The sequence below is a fragment of the Furipterus horrens genome, unplaced genomic scaffold (genome assembly GCF_987537825.1).
Source record: "Furipterus horrens unplaced genomic scaffold, mFurHor1.1.pri manual_scaffold_17, whole genome shotgun sequence".
NCBI classification, from domain to species: Eukaryota; Metazoa; Chordata; class Mammalia; order Chiroptera; family Furipteridae; genus Furipterus; species Furipterus horrens.
This window is the reverse complement of record NW_028327187.1, coordinates 9,355,536-9,376,474: the sequence shown is the minus strand read 5'-3', so window position 1 is coordinate 9,376,474 and position 20,939 is coordinate 9,355,536. Positions and strand designations below refer to the sequence as shown.

Genomic DNA, 20,939 nt, shown 5'->3' with positions numbered 1-20,939 from the left:
ATTCTGATGCGCATTGACGTTTGAGAGCTACTGGCATAGGGAAAGAGCACTATGGGCTTTGGGGTCTGAAAACTTCCTGTGAGTCTAGGAGCTCCCACTGGCCAGTTCTGGGGTGATGCTGGGCAATGTACCAATTTCTTCTGTGCCCCCTTTAACTGTCTTTAAAAAAAGAAGAAGAGTATTTGCTCTTAACTCATACAGTGGTGAGACTAATCAGAGAGTCAAAAAACCTCTTTGTAAACTGGTAACTCTGTGTGCACATGCGAGACGTCATTATGAACTTGGGAAACTATAATTTATTGAGCATCTGTTCTGGGCCAGGAGCTTTATATATGTTATCTCATTTAGTCCTTAATTATTAAGCAATCCAATTTATTTTCCAGCTATATTGGAATCCAAAAAATTGAAATACAACATTGAAATCCAGTTACATCAGAATTCGTCCATATCAAAATCTTAACTACATAAAATATCCAATTCTGTCATAATCCTAGCAGGAGAGCTAGAGAAGGAATTGTGTTTATTAAAACCCTATGAGCTTTCTGTTGCACTCTCCCAGCTCACCTAGAAAAAGATCTTGTCCTACCAGGACACTTAGCTCAGACACTGCAACTCGTTAATTCTGTGATGTAGCAGAAATCATGCTTTGTCCTGGGCTTCAGTCTTTTCATTTTAAAATAATGAGCTCTACCAAAGCATATCTTTAAATTAGCCTTTCTGCTTTAGTCTGTTTGTTTAAGATGTGCTGTTTAGGTGTGAAATTTAGTGATTGTTGAAAGCTATAAGGACTCTTTTCCTAGTGAACTTGAAGAAATACAGAAGCAGCTGTCTTTCTCAATTGGATTAATTATCAGCATCAATACATATATCAGATCGAGACTGAGTGGATTGCATTGGACCAGAATAGAAAATGCCAGTTGAATTAGAGAACGTTTCCTTGTCAATACTGGCCCTTAGGAGTGCGATTAGAGGCTCTAAAAAGTCAGAAGGGGCAGCTACTCTCAAATTAATGACACAAATTTGTTTGCGGAAGGAAAGGTACTCACCGTGCATGTGAACATCTTGTGTACTTTGTCCTAGTCCTTTCGCACGTGGATATGAGCTTGCGTATGTGTGTGTGTACACATGTGTATATATATTTTGTTTTTAAGACATCTTATATTTCGTTTTTTAGATTTTATTTATTTTTAGAGAGAGGGGAAGGGAGGGAGAAAAAGGGAGAGAAACGTTGATGTGTGGTCGCCTCTCATGTGCCCCGAACCGGGGACCTGGCCCGCAACCCAGACGTGTGCCCTGACTGGGAATTGAACCAGCAACCTTTTGGTTTCCAGGCCGTCTGTCAATCCACTGAGCCACACCAGCTGGGGCAACATGTGTATATATGTTCTTAAGTACTGATCATATTGGCTGCATATTATTTCTTTATATCACACTTACATGCATTTCTTGGCCACATTATATCACACGTACATGCATTTCTTGGCCACTCTTATATGTAATGTAATTGTGACTTAACAGGGGTTAGAATGTGAACTTCAAGGTGCGGCAATTTGGTTCCTTTCTCTGTAAGATTTTAGTGGACCTAGAAACTAGCCAGTAGTGGAGTATTCAGTTTTCAAAGGCTTCTAAAAAATGTTTCTGCACCCAGGCAGCAGAATCGGTTTGCTACACTTCCTGTAGGTCTTTATGTAGGCATAGCAGCAGCCTATGTTCTGATGACTTGAAGGCTTTAAGCTCTGATTTTTAAAAAAATTAAATAAATGATCCATTAGAGTAGGAGAAATGGTCCGGGAGGTTATAAAGATTTCCCTCTGTCTTTTTTGGCCCAAGAAGTCTCTTGCTTTGTTCTTTCAAAGGCTGTCTTTTGCAGAGTCTCTGCCAAGGAGAACTAAAAATTTTCCCTTGGGAATCAGAGAAGGGCCCAGTACTCAGTAAATCTGAAAAAGACAAGCTTTTCAGATGTTAATAAGTCTAAGCATAACCCTGGATGCTTAGCCATCTGGGGGGGCAGATTACATACCCAAGCAGTAAAACCTTCCCTGGACTGTAGCCAGGTTCTTATTATTGGTGATAACTTTAAGAAAGCATCACAGAGGTAGAATTCACCCTGGAGGGCATCTCTGTGAACTTGCAATTCAGTACTACTTCCAAAAGTCACAGCAAGGGGAAAAAAAAAAAAAAAAAAAAAAAAAAAAAAAAAAACCACTGCAATGCCAAGTGCTCTTTGGGTGACAGGTTTTCAGTTTTTCTTTTTCTCTGTGGCCCTAATCCCAGGAGCTGGTGGATGCTGAACTGCCAATCGCTGCCACAAACATCTATATAGGAAACTTGGTGAAAAATGTTCTCTGGTTGGAAGGAGTGCAGGAGACGAAGGGCAAAGCCAATTACTTATTATTATTAATGAAAATTTAAAAGTACAAAGAATCGTGTGATAAACATGCTTGTACCTACCCCCCCCAGATGAACATTTTGTCGTTTGCTTCATTGCCCTCTCTCCCTAAATAAAACATTAGAGAGTGAAATCTGCTGTTACCCCTCTCTTTAGTCTTCAACAGAGGCAACCAACCACAATCCTGAACGTATCTCTGTATAGCTTTTTTAAGTTGTCATTCTAGGTATTATATTTCTAAATATACTTATAATTATATTTATATATATATACACACAAAAATGTCTGTGTAAATATAGTATGTATAGAGTATATTTGTATATCTACTCACATATTTTCTGTCTATTTCTACTGAAGTATAGTTTTTTTTACCTCTTTTCTGTTCCTTTCCCATTCTCCATTTGTAACATAACATGTACTAAATATTTTCTCTACATGCATTGAGAACTACACCAGATGGTGTTCTAAGTTTGGCTTCAACTGTCAAAAATAATTTACAAAACTTAGAGAAGTAAATCTATTATATTTAACCATATTGTTGCTATTCTATTCTTTCTTCATATCGAAAGATTTCTTCTTTTAGCATTTCCTTTCTGTTTACAGAACTTCTTTTACCCTTTTTTTAAAAAAAGGCTTTATTTATTTTTAGAAAGAGGGGAAGAGAGGGAGAGAAACATCAATTGGTTGCTTCTTGCATGACCCGACCTGGGACTGGCTCGCAACCCAGGCATGTGTCCTGACCAGGAATCCAACAGGTGACCTTACATACCCAACCCACTGAGCCACAGCAGTCAGGGCTCTTTAGTCATTCCTTAGTGTCGTTGTGGTGACAAAAAATCTCTTTAGTTTTATTTCACCTGCAAATGTCTTCATTTTGTCTTCATTCCTGAGGATATTTTCAGTGGATATAGAATCCTGGGTTTACAGTTCTTCTCTTGCGGTACTTGCAAAATGTTGTGCCAGTTCTCCTGGTCTTCATTTGTAAATATAAATCTATCATTAGGATTTTTTCTTTATAGGTAAGGTGTCATTTGTCTCTGCTTGCTTTCAAGATTTTTCCTTAGTCTTTTGTTTTTAATAGTATCACAGTGATATGTCTTGGCATATATATTTTTTGGGGAGGCGTCTGGTTTTGGATTCACGTTACTTCTTGTGTGTGCAGGTTTTTGTCTGTTGCCACAGTTGTGAAATTGTCAGCTGTTATTTCTCTGAGTAATTTTTCATTGCTGTTTTCTTTCTCCTCTCTTTTGAAGAGTGATGTCATGGGAGTGAGATGTTTTGTGATGGTCCCACAGGTTTCTGATGCTCTCCGGTCTGTATTTTGGTCTTTCAGATTGAGTAATGTTTATTGTTCTGTTTTCAAGGCCACTGAGTCTTTCCTTTTTTCTCTCTCTACTTTTCTGGTTAGTCTGTTGATTGTTATTTTACTTTATTTACTGTATTTCTCCACTTTGTTCCTTTCTTAGTATTTTCTGTTTCTTTGTTGGTACTTGCTATTTCTCTGCTGAGAGTTTCTACACTATTTTTTCATCAGCTTCCAGGATATTTGTAATTGTTTATTTGTATGACTGCTGCTCTGCATCTGTATCATCTCTGTGTCTGTTGATTGTCTTTTCTCATACAGCTCAAGACCTTCCTAGTATTTGACATTGCAAGCGATTGTCGACTCAAGGACATTTTGGGACTTATGATACGAGAATTTGAATCTTATTTAAATCTTGGGCTTTTAGCAAGCCATCTCTTCACACCACTTCTCTGGGTGAACACACACAACCTCATTACTCCCAAGTGGGGGGCGGAAGTCCAAGTTGCCCACTCATTCTCTTTTGTAGCGTAGAGGTACCATCCTTTCCGCTGAGGAGAACATAGGTATTCAGGTCCCCCTAGGCTTTCCCTAGTGTCATCTTTTCTGGGAGGGGCAGGAGTACTTCAGTGCTGCTCCCTGTGGACATCCATGGAGGGGAGGGGATGGCATTGATGGATGGGTGGGTGGGGAAGTCCAGTGTTGGCGCTCCATTAGGCCTGCTCACATACCACGCTAGCAGGACGGGGTGGGGGGGCAGGGGGTGAGCGCATTGCTGCCGGCTGAGAGTAAACAATCAGTGACACCGTGGGGAGTATAGAGGGCTTGTTACTGACTCGCAGGGATGAGTGTCCCATTTGGTCTTCTCTGACACTACCATGGTGACGGGATGGAGGTTGGGGCACCCAAGTACAGGCTCCCAGTCTCTAACTTCAGTAGTTTGAGTCTTCTCTAGTTTTTCTCATTCAGTATAGCTGAAGGTTTGTTCAGTTTGGTAATCTTTTTGAGGAATCAACTTTTGGTGTTATTAATTTTCTGTCTTTTTATTCTGGTGTTTATTTCCTTCATTCAGCTGACTTTGGGTTTAGATTTCTTTTCTTTTCTTTTCTCTCTCTCTCTCTCTCTCTCTCTCTCTCTGTCTCTGTCTCTCTGTCTCTCTGTCTCTCTCTTTCTCTCTGTCTCTCTCTGTCTCTCTGTCTCTCTCTCTCTCTCTCTGTCTCTCTGTCTCTATGGACACAGACAGACCTGGGACTGAGCTACACACACCAGCACCCTTTACTCCCAGTGCTTCCTTGTGGGCTTCCTAAGACACAGTCTCTTACATACTCTCCTTACTCTATTTAACACCGGCACCATACTTTGTAACCTTGAATGTACCTTTTCATAACATTTTTATAAATTTTCTTTTATGACTATTAAACGCTTCAAAGATCCAATCTGGCTCTCTAACCAGTTTAATTTTTCAAGAACTGACAGAAAAGGTGGGAGGAAAGGAGGAAGAGAAACCAGTAACGCACTGGGGTAGCTAAGCAGTGCGCTTGTTTTTCTTTGTAACAACAACCACGTGGGTTAGTAGCAGTTCCAGTGACGAGCACGACCACAGAACGCCTTTCCTCATGAGGGCGTCTAATGAAGGTCCCTATTCACATGCAACCCCCTTCACTCACTTGTCTGCGTGGGGATTCAAGCCACACGAGCACCATCCACGTGGCTTGGGCTGCAATCCATACCGATTCCTTTTCTCAAAAGAAGCAATTATATAACGAGGCCCCTTCCATTGTGGCGAGAGATCACATTAGACATGGTAGGCAGGCCACAGCTTCACTTATGGTGTACTGGGCATTCTTCCAGGATGAAACTTCCCCGCTACCAAACTAGTAATCTCATATGCCTTGTCCACCCACTGAGGACGGCAAGGTCATGATTGGCTGGGACTTTAAGAGGGGAGCACATAGGGGCTGAATCAAACATCCAATGTTTGATTCATTGACAGAAACTTTTTCAAATCCCTTGTGTTATATAGTAGCAAACAAGAACTGAGTTGTGTGCTTGTGAACAGTTAAACCATCCTTGTCCCTGTGGTGAGGATCAAGTTTTAAGCTTTTCATTTAAAATAATAGAACACTTAAGAGAACGGGAACAGTAACGCACTGCTAGCTCTGCACATGGAAGCACACACAGCATTGCTCAATGGGAGGCCGGCTTCTGAAGTTCTTGTTTCAAGGGGATGAGTCTCGGAAATGACTGGGAGGCCGAACGCCATTGACACCAGCCTTTCAGGTTGGGTTCGGTGTCAGGACAACGTGGTGTTGTGTGAATGCTCTTTGGGAGGAAGGGGTACCCATGTTCCCCCATCCTTTCATTGACCAAATCCTGAGAAAAAGACTTCTCACATGCATGCACTCCATCCCTGGTGAGGCGGCTCTAATTTGGGATGTGACCATGTGTCTCCAGACTGCAGTAACATCCTGCCGCCTCCCATGCACCCTCAGCCCTGCCATGTGGGATAGTGTCCCTGAAGCAGGGACACTGTCATGCAGATTGCCAACCTGTAAGGTCCTGAGTTCCTGGAAATCCTGTGAGAGCATTTTCCTCACATCCCCTCCCGCCCCCAGGAGACCGGCGCTCTCACCTTCTGTCGGCAGTACTTGCAAACTCTCTCCTGTCTGTCCTGTGACCTGCATCTCCATGAACATGCCATTCACCCAGACCTGACAATGAACATGCCATTCACCCAGACCTGACCATGAACATGTCGTTCACCCAGACCTGACCATCTTTCTCAGGGAGTCTCAAATTCCTCCTCCCCCTCCCCACCCCCAGTGTCTGCATCTAACCAGATACTTGCATTTTGAATTCTGACCGCTTCACTCTGTGGTTCCAATCGTTTCACTGTTCTTTCCCACGTACAGGGTCAGGTCCAAACTGGACTGTAGCGTGGGGCACCACAGCATCCACGGCCGGGCCTCTGCCTTCCCCTCCAATCAGCTGCGGTGCAGTCATTCTGAATACGAATGCAAAGACACACTGTACTCCTCCTCCTTTTCTACCTTTCTCCGTGTTCTTCTCTCCATAGTGTTCCTTCTGTCCCTTATCCACTGCGTGAAACCGTCCCCATCCTCAAGTGTTATACGGGCTTAATGACCTAACACCATGGTCCTTCCCACGTTTGTGCCAGAATTGGGTGGCTTTTGGTATCGCTAGCTAAAGGGAAATGGAGAAGACGGGTATTAACACTTCACAAAGTGCTTATCAAGTAAGACGTGCCCAATTAAAGTGGCTGTTCTCACTATAGTGTGGGAATGCCTGCTTGTCTGCACCCTGACTGTAAGCATTCAGTGTCTGGGAAGCTTTGTTCACGGCTACCGAAGGCCAATTTGGGGAGAGGCGGGACAGGTCAATGCAGTGTTTTATAAATGTTGCCTTGACTCAGTATTTTTGAATATAAAAGTTTCCATTCATTTTTTAAGTATGTTACGTTTTCTTTACTCAGTGTTTAATGTTAAGAGTTTACCTGGGCAACAGTGGGTTTGAATCAGGCAGCACCACTTAGACGGGGGTCAGGAGAGCCGCACTGACAAGAGCCTGAAGAGAGACTTTTATGGGGAAAAGCATGTAACAGACTAAGAACAATTTCCTGTTTCTGTTTTTCATTGAAGTCACTGGGGTGACACTGGTTAATGACATCATCCCGGTTTTAAGTGCACAGCTCCATAATGGCCGTCTGTCTATTGTACTCTGTGTTCACCACCCCAAGTCACGTCTGCTGCCATCACCATTTACCCCCTTCACCCTCTTATGTTGGAAGTCCCCTATCCTGCTGTCCCTCTGGTACTCACCATACCTCCCCACCTCCATGTTCCCTCAGCCCCATGCTTCCCCCACCCCGCCACACACCCTGGTGTGAAGGTGTATGGGATGTGCCCAGAAAGATGGGCAAACGCGCTTCATAAAGAGCCGTCAAGGGGGAAGGAACATCAAATGGAGTGAAAAGAGCCTCTCCAACAAATGGTGTTGGGAGAACTGGACAGGGGCATGCAAAAAAATGAGACTAGACCACCAGCTTACACCATATACCAGAATCAATTCAAGATGGATCAAAGACTTAAATGTAAGCCGTGATACCATAAAAATCATAGAGGAAAAAACAGGCAGGAAAATTTCAGATATCCCACATAGCAACATTTTCATTGATATATCTCCTAAGGCAAGGGAAATGAAGGAGAGAATAAACAAATGGGACTACATCAAACTAAAAAGTTTCTGCTCAGCTAAAGAAAACATCAGCAAGATGAAAAGGAAACCAACCATATGGGAAAACATTTGCCAATGATACCTCAGACAAGGTGTTGATCTCCAAAATATATAAAGACGTCATATGACTCAACACCAAGAAGACAGACAATCCAATTAAAAAATGGGCAAATGACTTGAACAAACACTTCTCCAAGGAGGACATAGAGAGGTTCCATAGACATATGAAAGAATGCTGAACATCACTAGCCATCAGAGAGATGTAAATAGAAACCACAATGAGATACCACCTCACAGCTTCAGAATGGCCATCATCAACAAATCAACAAACAACAAGTGCTGGAGAGGATGTGGAGAAACGGGAACCCTGGTGCATTGCTGGTGGGAGTGCAGACTGGTGCAGCCACTGTGGAAAACAGTTTGGAATTTCCTCAAAAAACTAAAAATGGAACTGCCTTTTGAACCAGCAATTCCATTGCTAGGATTATATCTGAAGAATCCTGAAACACCAATTCAAAAGAACCTATGCACCCCTATGTTCCTAGCAGCACTATTTACAATAGCCAAGTGCTGGAAACAGCCTAAGTGCCCATCTGTAGATGAGTGGATCCAAAAACTGTGGTACATTTACTCAATGGAGTACTATGTAGCAGAAAGAAGGAACTTCTACCATTTGCAAAAACATGGATGGAACTAGAGCGAATTATGCTTAGCAAAATAAGCCAGGCAATGAAAGAAAAATACCTTATGCTGTCACCTATTACAGGAAATTAATGAACAACATAAACAAATGAGCAAAATAGAACCAGAGGTATGTAAACAAGTAGACTAACAGTAACAAGGGGGGAGGTAGGAGGGAGAGAAGGGGGTAAGAAGGGGAAGGGCCTAGTCAAAGAACATGTATAAATGACCCACGGACATGGGCAACTGAGTGGGGACTGAATGTGGGAGAAGGAGGGGCAGGGTGCAGGGAAGCAAGAGGGGGAAAAAATTGGGTCCACTGTAATGGAAAAACAAACAAAAAATTTTTAGTAGGGGAAAAAGAAAAATATAAACATGGAAATGCCAGTTCAGTAAATATTAGAAGGACAAGGATTTTCCTTCACACTGTATACTTTTCTCCCTATCTGATCCCTCCAGAGTTTGGCATTCTAAAGAAGTAAGTAATGACATAAGTTCCTTTGCATAAAACTAATAAGACCAGTTGTTAATAGAGGTTTTTTTTTTTTTTTTTTTTTGACCAAGATGTTGACTGGAATGTCATACCTAAAGGAGATATGCTTGGCCTCTGGTTGTTACCAAAAAGCCCTGAGGAACTGGGAATGATTCTGAAGGTAATAAAAGTCCATGAGATAAAAGGCCGGGTATTGTGGTTGGTTGTGCGGTCCACAGCAATCTTTCCCGGGAAGGAATGAAGGTTGTTTTCGTGAAAGATGGCTAGAAGTCACCTTAAGGCACAATGGAAAACCAGAAGGATTTGGAAAAGACAGGTGTGTACAGGCAAGGCTGAATTGCAGGTATGTGGCTCAGCTTCTGTGCCCTGAAGGGCAGACTGGAGGTCACACTAAAGGTTCCATGTGTAAGTTCCAGCAAAGCAGAACTAAAGGTCATAAGTGATCATTTGCAGCTCTTGTTGTGTTTATGCAAATGAACAGGATAAATTAAAAATGGACTTAATGTAGTCCCTTTAATGGCAAGGAGGGTAATCTTAGGGAGAAAAATGGTTATTCAAGGAAAATCACAATGACCAGTGGTAGACTATTATAAAGTAGTGCAGCTAACCGTCTTTAAAGTTTCTTTTCATTTAGAATATGTTTTCATTTGAAAGTTAAACTCTGTGGTATCATCAAAGATGTTTAATTTACAGGCAGGAAGAATGACAAATGCCTTGCAACTGGATGGCTTTCCAATAAGTCAGTCTTACAGATTTAGAGACTTGTTTGTGGGTTATGTCACATAAATTAACATGTGTTTTCTGTTTTCAAAGGGCATAAGCCTATGCTCTCATTACCTCAGTGATTGTCTGTACGTATAGGCCTCACTTAATCCTGTCTGCAGCGCTGCCTCCTGAGACTCAACAATTTGGCTGAACTAAGTGGCTGGGTTGGTGTAGTATTGGGTGGTCTGTGGGCTTCATTTTAGAACTGGTTTCTCTTTTTTATCCTAATGGCTTGGATAGAAAGGGCCCAGAGGTCTGAGAGGGGGAAACCTAAAATATTTCCCTCAGCCCAAACTAAGTATAATGGGCAAAAGGGTTTTGGACAGATGAGATGTGCCTGGCACATCTTCCTCCAAAGAAGCCCTTTTTTTCCCTAATGTAGGACATTGAAAAATTAATCCCTACCTTTTGTCATCTAGTGGTTATGGACTGAATGATGTCTTTTAACCCTGTTGCCAAATCTGTTGCCCCCAGAATGCAACAAGGATGCCAGCCTGTTAAACCAAGCACGCCGTTGTCTGGGGACAGCCAACTGACCTGGAGTCTGCACAGTCCTTCCCCATGTGGGAAGGCCACCCTCCCCTCCACACCCCCACTCTTATTAGGGATTTCTGGACCCAAGGGTAGGTAGGATGACGACCATGTCCAGCTTGAAGCAGCTAGAGGAACTCGAGACCTTCGCCCATTGTCCTTTATAAGATTATAAAGGGTCTTAAGTCTGAGAGGGAGGGATTGTTATTTTTTATTGTTAAATAATTAATTAATCATTTATTTATTTAAGAAAATAAGAATATATGAAAGAGTGAATCGGGAGAGCTTGTATGTACGACCCATGGGCATGAATTTGGGGGGGGTGTATTGTCATGGGATGGGTGGGGCTGGGTGGAGAGGAGCAAAGGGGAAAAATTGGAACCATTGTGAAAATACAATCAATAAAATATACTTAAATAAAGAAAAAGAACAAAAGAGCAGTCAAGAGATAACTGATAAAATTGCCAAGTATTTTATTAAGTTGATGGTTAATCATTCACTTCTCATTCCATGGCATATCTTCGCGTCCATGCTCTTGCTATGGCATTGTACTTGGCCCTATCCTTTAGGTAGAGTCTTGCAATAGTTGTCACTATTGAGTCACGCACGTTGGGGTTAGTTAACATGGAGGTGATTGATGTCAAGACTTTGGCTACAGTGAATGTGGGGCACCAATAGGACCTTAAAATGTCCAAACAGATCATGCCCCTATCATTGATGCTGGGGTGGTAAATCCGCGTAGTGAACTGAACACGAGGGGGTTTGAGGGGGAACATGTCTGGGAAATCTATCTTGAGGTAGAAGAGCCCTCCCTCGTAGGGGCTGTCGTCGGGCCCTATGATTATCCCCTGCCAGTGGAACATGTCGTCGTTGTCCACTGGCCCTGCAGAGCACATGGGTGGGGGGTTCTTAGTGATGTCCAGGAGCTCTTTTTGGAGGCGCCGTAGAGCCCTGGACTGCCACTTCACACAAACGGGACTCGTCATGGCGTCCTGATAGGGAGAAGTGGGGATACCACTGATTAGGGGAGACCATGGGGTGGGGGGACCATTGGTTATGGAGGTGGCCACCCGCCAGATCATGGGTAAGTGGGCTGAGGCTGTCTCCAGGGTCTAGGAGGGTGTCAGGGGACAGGGAGTGTGGAGGGGAGGAGGAGGAGGCAGGGAGAGCTGGGGACTTGGATGGACCGGGTGGTCTACTGGTCACCTGTGAGCCACTGGCCACCGGATGCTCCAACGCTGGCTCCTGCAGGTGTGGTTCTGGCACCGCGGGCTTGTCCACTGCGGGGTCCTCCACTGCAGGGTCCTGAATTACTGGGTTTGCCATCACTATCCACACTCAACAGCTGCCTCCTCTGCCAGTTGTCTGTGCCATCCACCTGGGTTGCGTGGCGACAGTAGGGCATCCACTGTGTTATGTCACAAGGGCCAGCTGATGACATCACCAAGTCAGTAGAGGGGGTGTGTTGTGAAAGAGAAGGGGTTGGGATGAGAGGAAACACTAAATGCCATGCATGGGGTTGGAGGGCTGGGAGACCATGGAGAATGGGAGGGGGGTATTAGGGGACACATTTCAGGGTCAAGAGTTGTGTCAGGGACATACTTAAGTGTACCAGGCATGGAGGGACATTCTTCTGGTTGAGGGGGAGCTGGGAGACATGTACCAGGGTGGAAAGCTTGTTAGGGGACACTCCCAGGGACAATGACAGCGTCTGGAGACACACTATGGGACAAGGGGTTTCTGTAGTCATGCTCTGGGACAGGATATGCCTGGGACAGGCTCCAGGGTCAAGATGGCATGTTTAGGAACAAGCTCTGGGGCCAAGGGCGGTGATTACAGGGACCGTGGTGAAGAGGAAGGGTAAAAAAAGGAAGAGTTGGGCACTCAGTTGGACCCGATGGGCTACAGGTCACATGTGGCACACAGGCCGCTTGCTCCACCTTTGCTGACTCCTACACCATTGTCACCACCTCTAGACTATCTTCACCTGGACACTCTGCCACTCAGAACCTGAGCCTCCCAGAGGCCACAATGCCCATAGATACCACCCCTAAGTCAGTGGAGGGGGTGGGGCTAGGGTAGAGAGGTGGCCCGAATGAGAGTGAATGGAGGGTGGGAGGGATCATGGAGGGAAATCCAGGGGGCTAGATGGAGGAGGGACCTGAGAAGGGGCATGGCCAAGTTAAAGAGGTGGCCTGAATGAGAGGGAGTGGAGAGCAAGAGACACAATGGAGGGATGCTCAGGGGGTGGAGGGCAGGAGAGAACATGGAGAGCAGTAGGGAAGTCTCAGAGGCCACACTTTGAGGCTGAGGGGGAGGTGGGGGACAGAATCCAAAGTTGTGGGAGTGCATAATGGGCTCTCTTTCGGTGGAGGATGTGTTAAAGGATAGGCTTTGGATTGAGGGAATGTCCTAGGACACATTCAGGGATGAAGGAGGGTGTCAGGGATACACTTCAGGTTGAGCAGGTGTTGGGGGGAGAGCTTCAAGTTGAGGGGGGTATTGGAGGACAGGCTCTGGGGTGAGGGTTGCCGAGGGAGATGGTTTGGGTGGATGGGTATTGGGGACAGGCTTCAGGTCAGTGGGTGTTGGGAGACTGGCTTCGGGTTGACGGTGTGCTGGGGCATATCCTGTGGGTTGAAGGTTTCCAAGGGATAACCCTTTGGTTGAGGGTTAGCAAGGGACATGGTTCCAGTAAAGCGAGTGTCAGGGTCAGGCTTAGGGTCAAATAGGTGTCAGGGGATACACTCCGTGGTTTGGCAGGGTATCAGGGGATACAGCATCGGCCAAGTGTGCTGAGGAACAGGCTTTGGGTTTAGGGCTGCCAAAGGGCTAAAATTTGGGTTGTGGGTTGCTGAGGGACACAGTTCAACTGCAGTGGATGTCAGGGTCACACATCCAGTGAGCAGGTTCTGAGGGACAGGCTTTGGGTAAAGGGTGTGCTGGGAGGCATCCTTTGGGTGGAGGGTTCCAGAGGGATGTGGTTTGTGTGAGTTGGGTGTCAGAGTCACACTTCAGGTGAGCGGGTGTTTGGGACAGGCTCTGGATGAGTGTGTATCAGGGAACACCCTATGGACTGAGGGTTGTCTTGGTGGAGCGGGTGTCAGGGGACAGGCTTTGGGTGTGGGAATGTCAGGGGACACTCTAGGGATATAGGACTGCTGAGGGGAGTTGTTTGGGTAGAGTGGGTGTTGTGGTCATGCTTCAAATAAGCAGGTTTTGGGGGAAAGGATTTGGGGAGGCAGTGTGCCGGGGGACATCATATGGGTTGAAGGTCGCCAAGGGATACATTTCGGGTTGGGAGTTGCCGAGCGACAAAGTTCAGGTCAAGTGGGTGTTGGGGTCACGCTTCAGGTCAGCCAATATCAGGAAACACCTTCTTGGGGTGAGGGAAGCTGTTGGGGATACACTTTTGGTCGGAGGTGTGCCAAGAGTCATGCTTCAGGTGGAATGGGCATTGATGCACACTTCAGGTTGAAGATGTAGTGGGTGACGCTCTAGGGGTTGAAGGTTACTAAAGGTACACTTTGGGTTGATGGTTCCTGAAGGACATGGTTCAGGTCAAGCGGGCGTTAGGGTCATGCTTTGGGTTGAGCAGGTGTCGGGGGACTCACTCGGTGGTTGAGAGTGTGTTAGGGACAGAGTTTGGGTCAAGGGTTTGCCGAGGGACATGCTTTGAGTACAGCAGGTTTTGGTGGACACGCTTTCTGTTGAGGATGTTCTGGGGACACCCTATGAGTTGAGGGAAGCTGAGGGATATTGTTTGGGTAGAGAAGGTGTTCTGGTCACCGTTTGGGTTGAGTGGGTTTTGGCGGACAGGTTCCAGGTTGAAGAGGTTTCAGAGGATACTGTATGGGTTGAGGGTAACTGACGGACATGTTGGGGTAGAGTGGGCATTGGGGGACAGCCTTCAGGTGAGTGGGTGTTGGGGGACAGGCTTCTGGTCAAAGGGTTGTTGAGGTACACACTCTGGGGTTGAGGGAGAGTGTCAGGGACACACTCTGACTTGAGCAGGTGTTAGGGTACATGCTTCAGGTTGAGGGGATGCTGGGAATGCAAGTTGAGGGAGGGTGTCAAGGACATACTTTGAATTGAAGGAGGTCTGGGGAAAGCCTTTGAGTTGAGGGGATGCCAGATGGCCAGCTTCATGGTGGAAGGGCTGTGGGGAGTCATACCCCACGGTCAAGAAAATGTGTCAGGGGACAAGCTCTTGGGTCAAGGGGGGTCATGGGGGCACACTCTGGTGTGTGTAGTGGTGTTAGAAGACAGGGACATGCTGGGGTAGAGGGGGAGAAAGAGAGAGTGGGGGACTCACCTGGCCCTGATGACCTACTAGACACATACGACCTACTGGCTCCTCCACCGCCATCACCTCCCAGGTGTGTGGAGACTCTGACACTCAGAGCCTGAGCCCTCTGAGGCCACGCAGCCCACAGCCCCGCCGCCCTGTGACAGGGCCACTCCTGCCAGGTCACCTACCTCTGCAGCCCATCCCTGCCATACACACTGGGCTGCCTGGGGACTGTAGGGGATCCCATCCCTAACATCACAGGTGCCAGCAGACGATATGGGCAAGTGAGTAGATTGCGTGGGTCCAGGTTAGAGAGATGGTCTGAATGAGGGGCGTGGATAGGAATGGGGGGTGGAGGGCAGGAGAGACCTTGCAGGGGAACTAGAGGGCTGGAGGGACCAAGGAGGACATGGGTCAGGGTAGACAGGTGGCAGGAAGGAGATGGGGTGGAGGGTGGGTGGAACCCTGGAGGGCCATGGAGGTTGGTGTCTGGGGACAGGGTCATATTGGGGAGGAGTGGGGAGGAAAGGAGAGTTGGAGACTCAGTGGGACCTGGTGGGCTACTGGCCACCTGTGATACACTCGTCGCTGGCTCCTCCACCTCTGTCACCTCCCAGGTGTCCTCACCTGGAGACTCTGCCACTCAGAACCTGAGCCCCCAGAGGCTGCGCTGCCGGTGGACACCGCATCTCCGTCACAAGACCACTCTTGCAGGTGCACCTGCCTCTCCCACCCATCCCTGCTGTCAACATTGGGCTGCCTGGGGACCATAGGGGATCCATTCCCTGACATCCCAGGGGCCAGCAGACGACTTCAGCAAGTCAGTGAATGGGGCGGGTCCAGGTTAGAGAGATGGCCTGAATGAGGGAGGTGGAGCGTGAATGGGGGGGTGGAGGGTGGGAAGGACCCTGGGGGGCACTGGAGGGTGGTGTCGGGGGACAGGGACTGTGGTGGGGAGGAAGGGGAGGAAAGGAGAGTTGGAGACGCAGTGGGACCTGGCGGGCTACTGATCACCTGTGGTCCGATGGGTGCTGCCTCCTCCGCCGCTGCCTCCAACACTGTCGCCTTCCTGGTGTCTTCACCTGGAGACTATCCTGCTGAGAACCGGGGCCCCTGGAAGCTGCGCTGCCCGTAGACACCACCGCCCTGACAGGAGCTCTCCTGCCGCGGTGCCTACCTCTGCCGCCAGTCCCTGCTGTGCACACTGTGCTGCCTGGTGAGAGGAGGGGATCCGCTCTGTGACTTCACAAGGGCCAGTGCCTGCCACCACGTCAGAGACTGGGCGGGTCCATGGTAGAGACTTGGCTAGAATGAGAGGGGCCGGGGGCGGGGGCGGGGGCGGGGGCGGGGGCGGAGTGGAACGTGGGAAGGAGCTAAAGGGGAAGGGGGTAGAAGAAATGGAGGGGAGTGGAAGTAAATGGAGGGACGTGGAGAAGAGTCGAGGGGGTGAAGGGGCATGCCGCGGGCTGGGGGCATGAGGGACCATGGAATGGACGGCATGTCGGGGGCATGAGCAAGAAGGTGTGGGAATGATGGGAGGTAGAGTGAGAGGCCTGGAAGAAGGGGAGCGGCGGGGTAGAGGGGGCTCCTGGCTCCCTGACTGGCCCACGGCTTGTGCTCTGTCCTGCTTCAGTGGGTGGCAGGCACTGCCCCTCCCCTTGTCAGAGTCACCCCAATGTACAAGAGCAGTTCCATGAGTTCCCCACCTCTCCCTCTCCCAGAATCACCTGTCATTAACATTTTACCCCACTGGCCTGGGCTCATTTCTCTCCCTGTGTGTGTGGCTCCTGTGCTCTCTCTCTCTCTGTGTCTCTCTCTCTCTGTCTCTCTCTGTCTCTCTCTCTCTCTCTCTGTCTCTCTCTCTGTCTCTCTCTCTGTGTCTCTCTGTGTGTCTCTCTCTCTCTGTCTCTCTGTCTCTCTCTCTCTCTCTGTCTCTCTGTCTCTCTCTCTGTGTCTCTCTGTGTGTCTCTCTCTCTCTGTCTCTGTCTCTCTCTCTCTGTCTCTCTCTCTGTCTCTCTCTCTGTGTCTCTCTGTGTGTCTCTCTCTCTGTCTCTCTGTCTCTCTGTCTCTCTCTGTCTCTCTCTCTGTATCTCTCTCTCTCTCTGTGTGTCTCTCTTTCTCTCTCTCTGTCTCTCTCTCTGTCTCTCTCTCTCTGTCTCTCTCTCTCTCTGTGTCTCTCTCTCTGTGTCTCTCTCTCTCTCTCTGTCTCTCTCTGTCTCTCTCTCTGTCTCTCTCTCTCTCTGTCTCTCTCTGTCTCTCTCTCTGTCTCTCTCTCTGTGTCTCTCTGTGTGTCTCTCTCTCTCTGTCTCTCTGTCTCTCTCTCTCTCTGTCTCTCTCTGTCTCTCTCTCTGTGTGTCTCTCTCTCTCTCTGTCTCTCTCTCTGTCTCTCTCTCTCTCTCTGTCTCTGTCTCTCTCTGTGTCTCTCTCTCTCTGTCTCTCTCTCTGTCTCTCTCTGTCTCTCTCTCTCTGTCTCTCTCTGTCTCTCTCTCTCTCTGTCTCTGTCTCTCTCTCTCTCTCTCTCCTTCCTTCCTTCCTTCCTTCCTTCCTTCCTTCCTTCCTTCCTTCCTTCCTTCCTTCCTTCCTGCCTTCCTTCCTGCCTGCCTGCCTGCCTTCCTTCTTTCCTTCCTTCCTTCCCTCCTTCTTTCTTTTTTCTTTTCTTTTGCCTTAATGTGATAAGCTAGGTTATTGAATTGAGGTATTTCTTCTTTTTTCATGTATGAATTTTTAGTTATAACTTTCCTTCTTAACACTGCTTCCACTGCATGCCATGTATTTTTGTGTTTTTTCTTTTTATTTGTCTGAAGGTGTTTTCTAAATTACTTAGTGATTTCTTGTTTGTCTCATTGGTTGTTTGAGAGTGTGTATTTTAATTTCCACCTATTTATGAATTATCCAGTGTTCTTTCTACTATTAATTCTGTTTTGGTCAGTGAAGATATTTTGTATGATTTTAACCTTTTAAAACTTACTAAAAGTTGTTTGATGGCTTAACACATGTTTATCCTGGAGAATGTTCAGTGTATACTTAAAAAAACATTCTGTTGTGTGGAGTATTCCTCATATATCATTTACATCCAGTTGGTTTATAGTGTTTTTAGGTGCTCTATTTTTTTTAACTGATCTTATGTCTGGTTTTACCTGTCATTGGAAATATCATTGCAGAGTGGTCTATTTCTCCTTTTAATCCTGTCAGTTTTGTTCATATATTTTAGGGCTCTGATATTTGCTGCATATATGTTCATAATTTTATGTCATCTTGGTAAATTGGCCCTTTTATTAACATATCATGCCCTTCTTTGTTTTTATTTTACAATTCTTAGCTCTTCCTTAACATTCTTATTTTATTCAGATACTGTTTTTCTGATTTCATTTAGTTCTTTTTCCATGGTTTCCTGTAGCTTTTTGACTATATTTAAGACAATTGTTATAAAGTCTTTGTCTACTAAGTTCAATGTCTGCTGGTTTCAGTCAATTATTTTGTTCCTTTGAATAAGTCTTGTTTTCTTGTTTCTTTGCATGTCTTGTGATTTTAATCTTTGTTGAAAATTGAGCGTTTTATTATTTTAATGTGGCAACTCAGGAAATCAGATTAGATTCTCCTATTTTCATAGAGTTTACTGTTGTTAATTTTAAACAAATTTTCGATTTTTGAAGGCCATTGTAGTCCATTTGTCTTGAAACATTTCCAAACTATTTTTTCAACGACTGTCCCGTGTAATGTGTGATCACCGAAGAGCGTTCCTTTAGCTGCTTTCAGCTCATGTTTTGACAAAGATTTCCTTGAGTTTCAGGAGATCAAAGAAGCAAACAAAAGAACATACAAAAAGCATATGAGAAAAAACAAAAAAGACAGACCAGCCTCCTTTCCTAGTCTTTGCAGATTGGATTTAGGCTGCGTTATTCCACCATTTAGTTAGGCTTGCTCTGAGCCTAAGGAACAGTCCAAGGTACAAGGTTCTTGGCCTTGGCTTGTGTGGTTCAATGGATTGAACGCTGGCCTGTTAACCAAGGGTTGCCTGTTCGATTCCCAATCAGTGCACATGCTGGGGTTGTGGGCCAGGTCCCCAGTTGGGGGCGTGTGAGAGACAGCCACACATTGATGTATCTCTCCCTCTCTTTCTCCTTCCTTTCCCCTGTCTCTAAAAATAAATCAATAAAATCTTTTAAAAAAGGTACAAGGTTCTTCTCAGCCTTTTTCTCAGCATGCATCTTGCCCTGGCATGTGCTTTCTAAATTTCTCCCATGTAAATGGCTGTTCTTGAATGTCATAATTTTCCAACGAGTCTCACCCTAGCTTTAAATATGGGCCTTAAATGATATAGTTATTGTATCTCTCCACTGATTATCTCTTGCCCCAGTAATCTGTGGCTTTTATGGGCTGAATTGTGTCCCTGAAAATTAATATGTTGAAGTCTTAACCCCCAGAACTTTGTATTGTGCTTCTATTTGGAGATGGGGCCTCAGAAGTGGTAATTATGGTGAGTGAGGTCATATGGGTGTGCCCACATCCAGCGTGACTGGTTTTCTATAAGAGCCACAGATGAGGACACAGAGACACACAGAGGGAAGACTGTGTGAAGACACAGGAGGAAGACGACCACCTGTAAGCCAAAGAGAGAGGCCAATCCTGCTGGCACCTTAATTTCAGACTTCTAGCATCCAGAATTGTTGTTTAAGCCCCCCACCCCAGTTTGTTAGGGAGCCGTTAGCCAGCTAATGTGGTAGTTTTTTAGCCACCCTGTATCTTCTATGAGCTGTGCCCACTGCATTCCCTGCCTGTCATCCTGTGTGGTGCTTCCGGACAGCTTAGAACAGATGTGTGCAAGGATTTGCAAATGAACTTGGCTCTGCTTCCTATGGTTTGAGTGGGGAATCGGGAAGCAGGCTGCCACTTGCTTAAAACCAAGCTCGCTACCCCATGGGGGAGCAGGGGGTTAGTAAAAACACCCACAATATTTCCTGCTATTTTGAAGATATGTTTTTCTTGACCGGGCCTTTGGTTGGTTGCAGCAAACCTTTTACTGTTTTTCAGAGCTCCTCCAACATTGGTTCCAATTGCTTCTGTTTTTTTTTTTTTTTTTTTTTTTTTTTTTTTTTTTTTTTTTAAATACAGCATCCCTCACTTATCGCAGGTTTTACGTTCCAGACACCCCCCGCGAAGTAGGAACCTTACATTTATTCTACACTCTTAAACCTACGTAACTTAAAAAACATATGTATACAGAACTGCGAAATCCCGCGATAGAGCGAAAAATCTGCGATAAATAATTAAATGCAATATTTAAAAAAATCCTGCGATACTGGGAGGCTGTGATAAGTGAACTGTGATATAGCGAGGGACTACTGTACAGGTGTATTTTGAAGACATGTTGCAGACCTAAATAAGTTAGACATAAAAGTATGTTCTATATGATACCATAGGAAATATAGTGATAAAAAGAAAATTGGTACTTATATAATATTAGCTAATTAATCGTCTTTATATTCTGCTTCATTCCCAGAGAGTTTCAATTGCCTAAAAAAGCATTATCTAATTATATTATAAAATGAATAAGGAAAAGATGTTGGAGTTAGTATGAGAAATTGTGAGATAGTGGGTTGTTAGACAGAGATAAGGAAGTATTAGGGCGGATTTTAAGGATGATAAGAAAATAAATGTCTTATACATGATAAGCACTTCTAGGTTATCTGTTGATTCTTTGGGGTCCAGAAGTTACCCAAATCATTCATCTAAAATATACAAGTGTTTCCTGGTGCTTCCCTCAGTTCAGAGGCCAAATAAATAATACCCTTCCATGAACAGAAGTCAAGTTATGGTTGTTCATATTTCTGAATGTGATCTCTCTGCATTGTCTCATATCTTTGTTTGTTTATAAGGCAAGGATAGTAATATCTGCCTTTGGATAGTTTGGAAGAATCAGTGAGAGTGTTTGTAGAAAGACCTTCAGAAACTTTTTCAAGCTCTATGACTATGTAAGGTAGTGTTTTGAGGGTCAGAAGTCTGGAGAAGAGACGTGGATCTAGACTTGAAACTAATATAAGAATGTATGTCAACTGTAATTGAAAAATTAAAAATATTTATTTAAAAAATAGTACAAATAACAAAAAAGGGAATGAATGTACCTGCATCTTTACAACATGCTTTTATGTACAGAAATACTATAAATGTTGAAAATCATATTATTTGTAGTTTATGAGATGTTCAGATAAATCTAAAAGAGACAGGAATAATA

The 20,939-nt window shown here is 45.5% G+C and overlaps 2 protein-coding genes across 2 annotated transcripts in view; one reads left to right on the top strand and one right to left on the bottom strand.

Annotated features, from left to right (window-relative positions):
• OPHN1 (oligophrenin 1) overlaps positions 1–20,939 on the top strand; it is a 237,036-nt gene that overhangs the window by 58,074 nt on the left and 158,023 nt on the right. The window lies entirely within an intron of this gene.
• Positions 10,920–11,366, bottom strand: LOC149990464 (ubiquitin-conjugating enzyme E2 D2-like). The gene has a single exon (XM_090265183.1). It carries the CDS (start codon positions 11,310–11,312, stop codon positions 10,920–10,922), a length of 393 nt encoding a protein of 130 aa, XP_090121309.1. The 5' UTR covers positions 11,313–11,366.

Bases quoted from the DNA above. Each gene is read 5' to 3' on its own strand.
- LOC149990464 (XM_090265183.1), bottom strand. From the start codon at position 11,312: ATGTGCTCTGCAGGGCCAGTGGACAACGACGACATGTTCCACTGGCAG.